A 15,340-nucleotide genomic window follows, 5' to 3' on the forward strand; every position below is an offset into this window, starting at 1 on the left:
TCCCCCAAGTCCCTCCTCCCTACCTTTTATCTTAGCCTGCTGGACAAACGTTCCTCATTCCTGAAGAAGGGCTTATGCCCGAAACGTCGATTCTCCTGTTCCCTGGATGCTGCCTGACCTGCTGCGCTTTTCCAGCAACACATTTTCAGCACTACTTCAGTAGGCAATAACAACATGAAGATCAAAGCTAAAGGCTCTGCAATCTCCTCCCTGACTTCCCAGAGAATCCTAGGATAAATCACACCCAGCCCAAGGGGCTTATTTATTTTCACACTTTCCAGAATTGCTAACACCTCCTCCTTGCGAATGTCAATCCCTGGTAGCCGAGATTTCAGTATTCTCCTCAACAATATTGTCTTTTTACAGTGTAAATGCTAATGAAAAATATTCATTAAGCATTTCCACTATTTCCTCAGACTTCACACACAACTTCCCACTACTATCCTTGACTGGTCCCAATCTTTCTCTCATCATTCTTTTACTCCTGACATACCTATGGGAAGCTTTAGGGTTTTCCTTTGATCCTACCTAACAACAACTTCTCATGTCTCCTCCAGGCTCTTTTTAGCTCTCTCTTTAGGTCTTTCCTGGTTAACTTGTAACTTGCAAGGGCCCTAACTGAGCCTCATCCTAACATAAGCCGTCTTCTTCCTCTTAACAAGAGATTCAGCTTTTTTAGTAAACCATGGATCCCTTACTACATATCAAAGACACATGGTTGTTCTTCCTTGCTCCACATTTGAAGCGTGCCCATGCCCTGCAGTTTCCTTCCCCATCCAATGCATTCTAAATCTTGCCTAACCACATCATAGTTGCCTTTTACCCAGCAAAAACTCTTGCCCTGTATTTTCTCCCTTTCCATCACGAAAGTAAACATCACCAAACTGTGGTCACTGTCACCAAAGTGCTCACCTACCTCCAAATCTAACACCTGACCCGGTTCATTACCCAGTACCAAATCCAATGTGGCCTCGTCCCTTGTTCGCTCGTCTATATACTATGTCAGGAAACCATCCTGCACACAGTGGACAAAAACTGTCCCATCTAAAGTACTCAAACTATAGTATTACCAGTCAATATTTGGAAAGTTAAAGTCCCCCATAACAACTGCCCTGTCACTCTGGCTCCTATCCAGAATTATCTTTGCTATCCTTTACTCTATATCTCTGGAACTATTCGATGGCCCGTAAGAAACTCCTAACAGGGTGACTTCTCCTTTCTGTTTCTAACCTCAACCCATACTACCTCAGCAGACGAGTCCTCAAACGTCCTTTCTGCTTCTGTAATACTGTCCTTGACTAACAAAGCCACACCTCCCCCTCTTATCCCATTTCCTCTGTTCTTGTTGAAACATCTAAGTCCTGGAACCTGCAACAAACATTCCTGTCCCTGCTCTATCCAAAATGGCCACAACATCGAAGTGCCAGGTGCCAATCCACGCTGCAAATTTACCCACCTTATTCCAGATGCTCCTGGTGTTGAAGTAGACACACTTCAAACCTCCTTCCTGCTTGCCAGTGCATTCTTGCAACCTGGAAACCATATTTCTGACCTCACTACTCTCAACCTCCTGGACACTGGAATTCCAGTTTAGGTTTCCATCCCCTTGCTGGATTAGTTTAAACCCTCCCAAATTGCATTAGCAACATCCCTCCTAGGATATTGGTACCCCTCTGGTTCAAGTGTAGACCATCCTGTTTGTAGAGGTCCCACCTACCCCAGAATGAGCCCCAAATATCCAGGTATCTGAAACCCTCCCACCTTCACCGTCCCTGTAGCCATGTGTTCACCTCCTTTCTCTCTCTCCTGCTCACCTCGCTCGCATGTGACATGGGCAACAAACCAGAGGTAATAACTCTGTTTTTTCTAGCAATAAGCTTCCACTCTAGCTCCCTGAATTTCTGCCTTAAATCCCCATCTCTTTTCCTAACTATGCTTACCAAAATCCAAATCAGAACCTAGGACAGTTTCTTGAAACAGTATGTAGGTTTCTGGATCAGAGTGGTCCTGGAAAAGCACAGCAGTTCAGGCAGCATCCGAGAAGCAGGAAAATTGACGTTTCGGGCAAAATCCCTTCATCAGGAATACAGGCAGAGTGCCTGAAAGGTGGAGAAATAAATGAGAGTGCTCCTCTCATTTACCTCTCCACCCTTCAGGCACTCTGCCTGTATTCCTGATGAAAGGCTTTTGCCCGAAACGTCGATTTTCCTGCTCCTCGGATGCTTCCTGAACTGCTGTGCTTTTCCAGCACCACTCTACTCCAGAATCTGGTTTCCAGCATCTGCAGTCATTGTTTTTACCAGTATGTAGGTATCAACTGACATTTTCTAAATTCATGGCAAGGGACAGGAGCATATGGTATGGGAAAGTATTTAATTAGAGGAGGGTGAATTACAATGCTATGAGGCAGGAACGGCGTCACCTAAATTGGGAACAGATGTTATCAGAAAAATGCACAATATAACTGTGGAGGTTGTTTAGGGAGCACTTGCTGATAGTGCTGGAAAGGTTTGTCCCACTGAGGCAAGGAAGGGATGGTAGGGTGAAGGAACCTTGGGTGACAAGGGAAGAAGGAAGCTTACGTAAGTTTGTGGAAGCAAGGATCAGACAGGGCTCTGGTGGGTACAAGGTAGCCAGGGAGGAACTGAAGAATGGACTTAGGAGTGCTAAAAGGGGGCATGAAAAAGCTTTAGCAGGTAGGATTAAGGAAAACCCTAAGACATGCTACACTTATGTGAAGAACAAGAGGAAGGTCAGGGTGAGGGTAGGGCCAATCAGGGATAATGGAGGGAACTTGTGCCTGGAGTCAGAGGAAGTAGGGGAGGTGCTTAATGAATATTTTGCTTCAGTATTCACTACTGAGAGCGACTTTGTTGCTTGTGAGGACAGAGTGAAACAGGCTGAAATGCTTGAACAGGTTGATTTTAAGAAGGAGGATGTGCTGAAAATTTTGAAAACCATGAAGATAGGTAAGTCCCCCGGACCAGAAGGGATATACCCAAGGTTACTACAGGACATGATGATCTTTGCGTCCTCACTGTCCACTGGAGCAGTAACAGATGATTGGAGAGTGGCACATGTTATTCCTTTGTTGAAGAAGGAGAATAGGGATAGTCCTTGGAATTTCATAGCAGTCAGTCTACGTCTGTGGTGGGCAAATTATTGGAGAGGATTCTGAGGGACGGGATTTATGATTCTTTGGAAAACCATAGCTTGATTAGAGATAGCATGGCTTTGTGAGGGGCAGGTCATGCCTCACAAGCCTTACTGAATTATTTGAGGATGTGACAAAACACATTGATGAAGATTGAGCAGTGGATGTGGCATACATGGATTTTAGCAAGGCCTTTGATAAGGTTCCCCATGGTAGGTTCATTCATGAAGTAAGGAGGCAAGGGATACAGGGAAATCTGGCAGTCTGGATACAGAACTGGCTGGCCCTTAGAAGACAGCGGGTGGTAGTAGATGGAAAGTATTCACTGGAGCGCGGTGACCAGTGCTGTTCTACAGGGATCTGTTCTGGGACCTCTTCTCTTTGTGACTTTTATAAATGACTTGGATGAGGAAGTGCAAGGGTGAGTCAGTAAGTTCGCTGATGACACGAAGATTGGTAGAATGGTGGATAGTGTGGAGGGTATTGCAGGCTGCAACAGGACATTGACAGGATGCAGAACTGGACTAATAAGTGGCAGATGGAGTTCAACCTGAAAAAGTGTGAAGTCATTCATTTTGGAAGGTCAAATATGAATGCAGAATACAGGGTTAAAGGCAGGATTCTTGATAGTATCGAGGAACAGAGAGATCTTGGAGTCCACGTCCATAGATCCTCAAAGTTGCCACCAAGTTCATAGGGTTATTGAGAAGGTGAATGGTGTGTTGGCTTTCATTAGCAGGGGGATTCAGGTTAAGAGCAAGGAGGTTACACTCTCTAGAGCCCTGGTTAGACCATACTTGGAATATTGTGTTCAGTTCTGGTTGCCTCATTATAGGAAGGATGTGAAAGCTTTAGAGATGGTGCAGAGGAGATTTACTAAGACGCTGCTTGGACTGGAGGCTATGGCTGATGAAAAAAGGTTGAGGGAGCTAAGGCTTTTCTCATTGGAGTGAAGGAAGGTGAGAGGCGACTTACTAGAGGTGTACAACATGATGAGAGGCATAATAGTACGAATAGTCAGACTTTTTCCCAGGGCAAAATTGGCTATCACAAGGGGGCATAATTTTAAGGTATTTAGAGGAAGGTTTAGGAGAGATGTCAAAGGTCAATTCTTTACACAGAGTAGTGGGTGCGTGGAATGCACTGTCAGCGGTGTTAGTAGAGTCAGATATATTAGGGACATTTAAGCAACTCTTGGATAGGCAAATGGATGATAGTAAAAAGAACAGTATTTAAATTAGTTTGATCTTAGAGTAGGATAAAAGTTCGGCACCACATCAAGGGCTGAAGGGCCTGTACTGTGCTGCACTGTTCTATGTTCTATGTTTAGGAAACTGAAAGCAGACAAGACACTTGCAGAACATAAAAGAAGCAGGAAAGAAATTAAATAATGAATTAGGAGTGCTAAAAAGAGTCATGAAATGTCCTTAGCAAGTAAGATTAAGGAGAATGCCAAGGCATTTTACATGTGTGTCATATGTATATTATAATACAATTGCAACATTTAAAAGGTATCTGGATGGGTATATGAATAGGAAGCGTTTGGAGGGATATGGACCGGATGCTGACAAATGGAACTAGACTAGGTTGGGATATCTGGTCAGCATGGATGAGTTGGATCGAAGTGTCTGTTTCTGTACTGTACATCTCCATGACTCTATGACTCTATGTGGGTCTTTGCCAAATGTCTTCTATTGATGTACCGTACATCAACAGGCAACCTTTATTTGAACTGGAGACCTGTGACCAACAGTGTTCCACAGGGATCAGTGCTGGGTCCATTTTGGTTTGTTATTTATGTAAATGATTAAGATGAGAAAATAGAAAGCATGGTCACTAAGCATAACACCAAGATTGATGGTATAATGGACAGTGAAGGTTTTCTAAGTTTACAAAAAGATCTTTCTCAAAAAAGGGGACATGAGATAACTTTGACAAAGAGAGGTAAGGACCATCCAAAGAGTTTTTACAAATACATTAAGGACAAAAGAGTAACTAGGGAGAGAATAGGGTCCCTCAATGATCAACAAGGCGGCCTTTGTGTGAAGCTGCAGAAAATGGGGGAGATACTAAACGAATATTTTGCATCAGTATTTACTGTGGAAAAGGACATGGAAGATATAGAATGTAGGGAAGTAGTGGACACATCTTGAAAAATGTCCACGTTACAGAGGAGGAAATGCTGGATGTCTTGAAAATGCATAAAAGTGGATAAATCCCCTAGACCTGATCAGGTATATCCTAGAACACTGTGGAAAGCTAGGGAAGTGATTGCTGGGCCTCTTACTGAGATATTTGTATCAGCAATAGTCACAGGTGAGGTGCCAAAAGATTGCAGCCACTGTTAAGAAAGGTGGTAAGGAGAAGCCAGGGAACTATAGATCAGTGAGCCTGACGTCAGTGATGGGCAAGTTGTTGGAGGGAATCCTGAGGGACAGGATGTCCATGTATTTGGAAAGGCAAGGACTGATTAGGGATAGTCAACATGGCTTTATGCATGGGAAATCATGTCTCACAAACTTGATTGAGTTTTTTTAAGAAGTAACAAAGAGGATTGATGAGGGCAGAGCAGTAGATGTGATCTATATGGACTTCAGTAAGGCGTTCGACAAGGTTCCCCATGGGAGACTGATTAACAAGGTTAGATCTCATGGAATACAGGGAGAACTAGCCATTTGGATGCATAACTGGTTCAAAGGTAGAAGACAGAGGGTGGTGGTGGAGGGTTGTTTTTCAGATTGGACGCCCGTGACCAATGGAGTGCCACAAGGATTGGTGTTGGGTCCACTACTGCTTGTCATTTACATAAATGATTTGGATATGAGCACAAGAGATACAGTTAGTAAGTTTGCAGATGACACCAAAATTGGAGGTGCAGTGGACAGTGAAGAAGGTTACCTCAGATTACAATGGTATCTTGATCAGATGGGCCAATAGGCTGAGGAGTGTCAGATGGAGTTTAATTCAGATAAATGCGAGGAGCCACATTTTGGGAAAGCAAATCTTAGCAGGACTTATACACTTAATGGTAAGGTCCTAGGGCGGACCTAAGAGACTAAGAGACTTACTGAACTAAGAGACCTTGGAGTGCAGGTTCATAGCTCCTTGAAAGTGGAGTTGCAAGTAGATAGGATAGTGAAGAAGGCGTTTGGTCAGAATATTGAGTACAGGAATTGGAAGGTAATGTTGCGGACGTACAGGACATTGGTTAGACCACTGTTGGAATATTCCGATCAGAAGGATATTGTAAAACTTGAAAGAGTTCAGAAAAGATTTACAAGGATGTTGCCAGGGTTGGAGGATTTCAGCTATCAAGAGAGGTTGAATAGGTTAGGGCATGGATAGGATAAATAGACAAAGCTTTTTCCCTGGGGTGGGGGAATCCAGAACTAGAGGGTATAGGTTTAGTGTAAGAGGGGAAAGATATAAAAGAGACCTAAGGGGCAACTTTTTCACGCAGAGGGTGGTATGTGTATGGAATGAGCTGTACAGGAAGTGGTGGAGGCTAGTACAATTGCAACATTTAAAAGGCACCTTGATGGGTATACGAATAGGAAAGGTTTGGAGGGATATGGGCCGGGTGCTGGCAGGTGGGACTAGATTGGGTTAGGATATCTGGTTGGCATGGACAAGTTGGACTGACGGGTCTGTTTCCATGCTGTATATCTCTATGACTCTAATTGGGTCAATGGGCGAAAGATTGGCACGTGGAGTTTAATTTGGGTAAATGCAAAGTATTGCATTTTGGTAAAACAGGCAAAGACAAGACTTATCCAATTAAAAATAGGGCCTTGGGCAGTATTGTTGAACAGAGATCTAGGAGTTCAGGCACATTATACTTTGCATCACACATAGATAGGGTGGTTAAGAAGGTGTTTAGTATGCTTGCCTTCATTGCTCAGATCTTGAGTAAAACATTTGGGACATTATATTGAAGTTGTAAAGGATGCTGATGAGGCCTCTTCAGAGAGCTGTGTCCAGTTCTGGCCTTCCTGTTATCAGAAGAATATTATTAAGCTGGGGGGAGGGGGGAAGATGAGATTTACCAGGATGTTGCTGGGAATGGAGGGCTTGAGTTATAAGGAGGGGCTAAATAGGCTGGGATGTTTTCCACTGGAGAGGGGGGTTTGGGGGTGGGACATGTGGTGTTATCGCTGTATTACTACTCCAGAAACCTAGGTAATATATTGGGAACTTCTCACGGCAGGTGGTGGAATTTGAATTCAATAAAAATCTGAAATTAACAGTGTAATGTTGACCATGAATCCATTGATAATTCTTGGAAAAATCTACCTGGTACATTAATGTCCTTTAAGGAAGGAAATTCTGTCCTTACCTTGTCTGACCTACATGTGAATCTAGACCCATAGCAATGTGGGTGACTCTTAACTGCTCTCTGGCTAATTATAGGTGAGCAAGAAATGTTGGCCTAGTCAGCAATGCCCATATCCTGCTTCGCTGGTAATTAGAATTTCACCAAGTTCCTCTTTCTCTTCCACTTCCTGATTTACAGTTATTATTCGGCTGCTTTTTGAATCCTCTATAGTGAAGACAGAGCAAGATATTTCTTCATTTCATCCACTATTTCCTTATTATTTTCTACTAGTTTTCCATCCTCTCTGGAGGATCAACTCTCACTTTACTTTTCCTTCTTTTAAGATGCCTGTTTAAAAAAAAACATGCTGACTGTACACTATTCTTTATACAACAATAACTGGCCCAGAGAGTCTGGAATTTCTTTTGATCTGTTGACAGACAATACATGAGTCATGTAGTGGTCAAATTACCTGGGAATTCATTGTCTTTCTTGGTGGTGTTGTTATTCTTCTTCTTGCTGTTGGTAGTAATTAGTTTGATTTTTCCTGAAACAACAAGAAATAAGTATAACCATCAGAGTCTTCAGCTCAAGTTTGCATGCTTGTTATCCATGTCAGCCTTACATCAATGGCAGCACTGTCACCTCTGAATCAAAAATTGAGTGGTTCAACTTCAGTTGTCCAGATTGACGATTGGACTGCAAGAAATGCAATAGAAAATGTGCACAAAACAAGAAGTCGCAAACAACCAAGCAAAAACATTTTTGTATTGCACATTGATTGAGGGTTCAGGATATCAGGAAGACCTCCACTGTACTTTTCAGATAATGACTGTGGGAGCTATTACATCCACGTGAGAGTGCAGATAGGACTATGGATTAGCAGATAGGACTATGGATTAGCATCTCATACAACAAATGGAACCTCAGGCAAAGCAAGGCTCCCACAATATTGCTGAAGAATGTCAGACTAGTTTAATGCTAAGGTCTCTAGAGTAGCGCTTCAATCCACAGCCTTCTGATTCAGAAGCAAGACTGGTGGCAATTGAAAAATGCTGTCATCTTCTATGAAGCATTTTGGATGCTTTCCAACAAAGTTAGACAACAGCTAAGCATAAATTATTGGTGATTCTACAGTCAGATAAAAAGCCAGAGTTTGCAATTAGAAATATAGGAGCATGAGTAGATCATGTAGCCCTTTAAGTTTGTTCCCCCATTCTACATTATGGCTGATTATATTTTTATAAAGCTATTTGTGTCCACAGGACACCTGTTAATGAAATAGTTTTGAAATGTCATTGTTATAGTGTAGGGATAGACATATAGTTTAGTGAGCAGAGGTAAGTCAATCACCAAGGCAGTGTGCCTTCTGGGAGCTGAAGTTTAGGGTATAGATAGGAAATTGGGTGCTTGGCTAAAGACAAATGTCAGGTATCTGGACTTGCTTTACATACTATTATTTAGATAGTGAAAAGATCTTAAACTGATTTTATCTTATTTAAATTATTTTTCTAAAATGGATGCTTGCAGATTTTAAAATGGCTACTATTGAATATGGAATGAACAGTTAACTAAATCCAGAAATGTCCAGCAATTACCAGGATAAAAACAAACTCATCACCCCATGGAATATAAGCATATGAATTCGAAGCAAGATCAGGTCATTAAGTCCCTTGAATCTGCTCTGCCAGTTAAAATCGTCACGTTTGATCTGACTTTAACTTCAACACCATATTCTTGCCAATAATGTGACACTCTTTGCAACACACCTTGCTTTATTTGAACATTTTACCTAAGCCAACATGGAGGTCTTGTGGACAAGATGTTTACCTCAAAAATGACAATCAAAATCCAAAGTGTTCAGTTTTCCTTTATATTCATGGGATGTTGGTATTACTGGTGAGGTCAGCATTTATTGCCCAGACAGTAATTAAGAGTCAATCACATTACTATCTGTTGCAAACACAATGGTTTCTGATAAGGAAGCATCAAAACCACAGTGTTGAATGAGTGTCTCACTTTAATACCCACTCACATGATTGAAACTACTAGTTTGCTTGAAAATACAGCTTTGCTTTTTGTTTATCAATCCACTTCTAGCATCTGAAGAACAAACAGTTCCATGCTCTAAGACTACATCTGATCTCAATGTATCCCCAAAAATCTGATTCCAGAAAGAAATCTGTGATCTGCCTGTGAAGTAAACCAAGTAAGCAAGACAACTGAAAGAACCTCAACTGCATACTGACTTAGAGTTTTTAATTCTCATAAGCTACTTATATCTTTGGTTTAAGTCATTTTAAAATTTTTAATTTCTTTCCTTTCTCTTTTGTTTCTTTGTTAAATGCATATGTTTGTGAATGTACATAATGTCATAGAGATGTACAGCACGGAAACAGACCCATCGGTCCAACTTGTCCATGCCTACCAGACATCCTAATCCAATCTCGTCCCACCTGCCAGCACCCAGCCCATATCCCTCCAAACCCTTCCTAATCATATACTCATCCAGATGCCTTTTAAATGTTGCAATTGTACTAGCCTCCACCACTTCCTCTGGCAGCCCATTCCATACACGCAACACCCTCTACGTGAAAAAGTTGCCCCTTAGGTATCTTTTATATTTTTTCCCCCTCACCCTAAACCTATGCCCTCTAGTTCTGAACTTCACAAACCCAAGAAAAAGATCTTGTCTTATTTACCCTACACATGTCCCTCATGATTTTCCTCTGGGTTTTGATTGCATTATTAAAACTTACTTTATTTTATCCCTATAGAATTTGATCTGAGTCATTTTAAATTGGACTTCACAAATTGGGTTCAGTGAAACAAATCCTTGCCTATTTTTTAAAAGTAAAGAAGAAAATTAAAAACCAATCTCTTGTTATGTACAGGAGAGGTAGATAGTTAAATATAATTATATTCATCTGTCCATCTTCTCTGAACAAAATAGGTACAAATGATACACAGGTAGTTTGTCCCATGAGAATATAATGATCAGTATTGTTAAGATTAAAGAACCAGAGATGAGCTTCCCACCCATTGCCTGATCCCCTTCTATGGTGGGAGTAGTGACATTAATATCAATGTTATAACCTGTGTTTTGTCAGGAAGGATAAGCAAATCATTGGCTTCACTGACTCCCCAGAGATTCAGATACAAAACATGTGTTTATTAACAACCAGAAAATATTTGGTGGAGAATGCAAATGTTTGAAGATGGATGAATACGTAACTTTGGATTCAGTACTTGCTCCTTGTTTAGATGTGATAATGTTTAATGATGATGTATTGGCTGGATTTAATAGGCTGCCAAAATCACTGATCACCTGGCTAAAAGGTCTGAGGGGATGCTGTACACAAGAAAAACAGTTACCCAATTCTTCACTCCTCATTACAAATTTATTGATATCTAGGAAATAACCTGACACGTTTACCTGTGAAATCTTCATGTTTTTCCAACTTGTTGTTGTTGTTATTGTTGCTGCTGTTATCCCCAGTACTGAATTTCACTGCAATGAAATCAGATCGATTATTTTCTTATTTATTTCCATAACATTAATCAAAAGTTTAACAACATATCAAAGTAGAAGTTTAAAGTCATAGCTGATCAGGAAACTATTTGACAACAGAACCTAATTCAGCACCAGCTCTTCAACTACAGCAAGCTACTAGTTTTCTTTTCTCACTAGAATTTAGGGACTATTTAGGGGCAGCCAGCAGGGCTAACTGTCCTTCGATCAGTTAGCATGAAAATACGAGATATCTAACAAGGACCTCTGTTTTTTTTCAAGTTAGGTATTTTATTCAAAAAAATTAAACACTTCACAGCCCGTATCAAATTACAAATATGATTAGATTAGATTAGATTGCCTATAATGTGGAACAGGCCCAACAAGTCCACAGCGACCCTCCGCAGAGTAACCCACCCAGACCCATTTCCCTTTGACTAACACTATGGGCAATTTAGCATAACCAATTCACCTGACCTGCACATCTTTGGACTGTGGGAGGAAACCAGAGCACCCAGACATGGGGAGAATGTGCAAATTCCACACAGACAGTCGCCCGAGGCTGGAATCGAACCTGGGATACTGGTGCTGTGAGGCAGCAGTGCTAACCACTGAGCCACCATGCCATCTCATGATCATCACAGATGTCACATATTTCTCAGAAATTCTCCCCAGATATTAATGACATGATGTGTCATCAAGTCTCACTTTTGCTAATCTGTCATTAAAATTCCCTCTTAAGAACCATATCATCATGGACTGTGAAAGCTTCTCGCCCGTACTTAAGCAGATTCAACTCCAGCTTGGCACTGACAGCTAGGTTGGGTTTTGCCTTGAGCTTCAATTTTATTCAGTTGCATCAAACAAATATGTTTGAAGGCTATTCAACCACCAACCTCAGCTATACTGAACTTTAAATGGCACATGGCTTCCTCTGAGCTCTCACATTTCTTCTGATTTTTCCAAAGCTCTGACCCAAACATTTATCTACACAATAACTCAGAACTTTGGTCTAAGTTGTAAAAGCAAGGAGATATTCAATTTGTCTTGATTTCCCACTAAATGTCCTGTGTAATTTAGTTGCCTTCCCAGCAGTACAGCTAAAAATAATACTGCCTATCACAGTCTACTTCTCTCTCTCTCTCTCTGAATAGCTCCTTGCTTTTTAGTGAACCCTGAAGTATAATGAATGATCTATTGAAACCTTTCCACAAATCTGACCCCTATTGCAAAGCAAAATTGAATGCAGCTGAAGGAATAATTAAATGTAGCAAACACTTAGAACTCTCTAGTCCTTACCTATTATCATTTTCACATAATGCTTGCTCGCAGTACAAACTGAATACAATTTAAAAAGGATTCATCAAGCAATTTAAATATTTTAGGGGTAGCCAGCAGGGCTGTCCCCTTTCGCCACTTTTTAAGTTGGGGATTGAACCATTGGCAGAGGCCATTCGTAGGGATCCTAATATATCAGCTCCAGAAGTGGGGTTAAAATTATATGAGTTCATTGTGTGCAGGCAATGTCTTAATTTTTTTGTCAAATCCAGCAGTTTCAGTTCCTCATGTATTTGGCGCCTTTTCAGGGTACAAGATTAATTTTGCAAAATCAGAGGCTATGCCTATGGTGGTCTTATGAAAGTGCTAGGTATTTAGGGCGAATATTGATTCCCATTTAAGTGGTCACAGGGGTGCTTTGTGTATTTGGGCATATTCATTACTCCAGTTCTGGATCAGCTGTTCAGATGGGAGGCACTTCCGGTCTCGTGGTTGGGTCGGATAGCGCTTATTAAGATGAATATTCTCCCCCGTTTGCTATACCCTATACGGATGCTCCCCCTGATTTTCAATAAGCAAACATTCAGGAGACTGAATGGCTGGTTCAGCTCCTTTATTTGGCATCGTAAGCGGCATCTCATTAAATTAGCTAAACTGCAACTGCCTCACAGATTGGAGGGAAATGAACCTTCTGGACATTAAAAGCTACCAACTAAGCTCGCTTTTATCCTACGTGAGTGATTGGGCTTGTGGGGACCCTCTTTCAATATAGTTAGATATCAAAGCCTCCCAGGCAAGGTTTCCCCTTAATAGCTTGCTGTTTTTGGACAAAATGAGGACAGTTAGGGAATATTGCCATAACCCAATAGTTATCAATACTGTTAAAGCATGGAGGACAATTCAGCAGAGGGAAAGCAATATTGGCAAAATACCTTCTTTTGCACCTATTGTGAGTATGTGGAGTCTTCAACCGGGGATGAAAAATTCAGGATTCAAATGTTAGTCTGCTAGAGGTGTGTCTTTCATGGGCAATTTATTTGAGGAAGACACAATGATGTCCTTCAATCACAGAAATACGAGCTATCTAACAGGGACATCTTTTGTTTTTTCAAGTTTGATATTTTATTCAAAAACAGACTACACTTTTGACTGATCCATACAAATCTGATATAGAGGAGAGGATGCTCAGTGCTAAGAGTATACTTTCTGCCAGCACTTTATATCATCAATTGGGGGGTGCCCCCTCAGATGAGTTCAATTGACTTTGCAGTGTGTGGGAGACAAAGCTAAGTGTTAAAATCTCCTCCGAGGCATGGGATGATATTTGGGAATACACAAGAAAGATATCAATTTGCAATAGGACCCATGCTTTATAGTTGAAGATCCTCCACAGGGTCCACTTGACTCCAGACTGATTGTCAAAATTTAAACCAGGATGTCTTCAACATGTCCCGAGTGCAATGTTTGTACGAGCACTCTTACCCATTGTCTCTGGTCTTGTGGTAGGCTTCAAACATACTGGAGTGCTGTGGCAGGTGCAATGGAGAGGAATTTGGGTGAAAGGGTGGAGAAGGACCTGATCTCTCTTCTTCTCACAACCACATCTGCTTCAAGCCCATCCCCTCCCATTTGTCTCTTTACCCCGGAGGATCCCAGCCTCATTCCTGATGAAGGGGTCCACAAGGTGGCAATACAAGTAGATAAGGTGGTCAAGAAAGCATACAGCATGGCTGTATTCATCAATTGGGGCATAGAGTATGACAATTGGCAAGTCATGTTACACCTGTAAAGAACCTTAGTTAGGCTACATTTGGAATATTGTGTACAGTTCTGATTGTCACTTGACAAGAATGATGTGGAGGCTTTGGAGAGGATATAGAGATGGTTTACCGGGATGTTGCCTGGTTTGGAGGGTATTAGCTGTGAGGAGAGATTGGACAACCTTGGTGTGGTTTCACCAGAACATTGAAGGCTGAGGGGCAACCTGATCAAAGTTTACAAAATTACAGAGGTATGGATGGAGTGAACAGTCTTTTACCCAGAGTAGAAATATCAATTGTAGAGGTTTAAGGTAAAATGGAGAAAGCTGAAAGGAGAAGTGAGAGGCAAGTTTTTTTTGCAAGTGTTTGGAATGCGCTGCCAGAGGAGTTGTGGAGGTGGATACAAAAGCAATGTTTAAGAGGTATCTTGACAAATATATGAATAGACATGGAATAGAGGGATCTGGACTGGCTTTTCGTTTCCAAAGGCATCATGTGTTGGTGCAGTCTTGGTGTGCTGAGGGGCTTATTCCTGTGCTATATTGTTCTACGACCCACCCTCCCATCCTGGCACTTTCCCCTGCCACCGCAGGAACTGTAAAACCTGTGCCCACACCTCCTCCCTCACCTCCATCCAAGGCCCTAAAGGAGCCTTCCACATCCATCAAAGTTTTACCTGCACATCCACTAATATCATCTATTGTATCCGTTGCTCCTGATGCGGTCACCTCTACTTTGGGGAGATTGGGCGCCTCCTAGCAGAGCGCTTTAGGGAACATCTCTGAGACACCCGCATCAATCAACCAAATCGCCCAGTGGCTCAACATTTCAACTCCCCCTCCCACTCTGCCGAGGATATGGAGGTGCTGGGCCTCCTCCACCGCCGCTCCCTCACCACCAGACGCCTGGAAGAAGAACGCCTCATCTTCCGCCTCAGAACACTTCAACCCCAGGGCATCAATGTGGATTTCAACAGATTCCTCATTTCCCCTTCCCCCACCTCATCCTAGCTTCTAACCTCCAGAAACTCGATCCCCTGACCTGTCCGGACTTGTCCGACCTGCCCAGCTCCTTTTCCACCTATCCACTCCACCCTCTCCTCCCTGACCCATCACCTTCATCTCCTTCCCCACTGACCTATTGTACTCTATGCCACTCTCTCCCCACCCCCACCCTCCTCTAGCTTATCTCTCCACGCTTCAGGCTCTCTGCCTTTATTCCTGATGAAGGGCTTTTGCCCGAAACGTCGATTTTGCCTGTCCCCGGATGCTGCCTGAATTGCTGTGCTATTCCAGCACCACTGATCCAGAATCTGCTTTCCA

The 15,340-nt window shown here is 42.1% G+C and overlaps 1 protein-coding gene across 3 annotated transcripts in view; it reads right to left on the reverse strand.

Annotated features, from left to right (window-relative positions):
* The window catches only part of LOC122561888 (integrin alpha-E-like), a 354,449-nt gene that overhangs the window by 257,387 nt on the left and 81,722 nt on the right, over positions 1-15,340 (reverse strand). For all 3 annotated transcript variants that reach the window (XR_006315137.1, XM_043714220.1, XM_043714221.1), the window contains 2 exons: positions 10,906-10,980; positions 7,942-8,016 (listed from right to left, as the gene is read on the reverse strand). Coding sequence is in view for 2 of the 3 variants with exons in the window: in XM_043714220.1 (XP_043570155.1) it covers positions 7,942-8,016; positions 10,906-10,980 (150 nt within the window). In the remaining variant the exon portion in view is untranslated. The remainder of the gene's footprint in view (positions 1-7,941; positions 8,017-10,905; positions 10,981-15,340) is intronic.

The sequence above is a fragment of the Chiloscyllium plagiosum genome, chromosome 23 (assembly GCF_004010195.1).
Source record: "Chiloscyllium plagiosum isolate BGI_BamShark_2017 chromosome 23, ASM401019v2, whole genome shotgun sequence".
NCBI lineage: Eukaryota > Metazoa > Chordata > Chondrichthyes > Orectolobiformes > Hemiscylliidae > Chiloscyllium > Chiloscyllium plagiosum.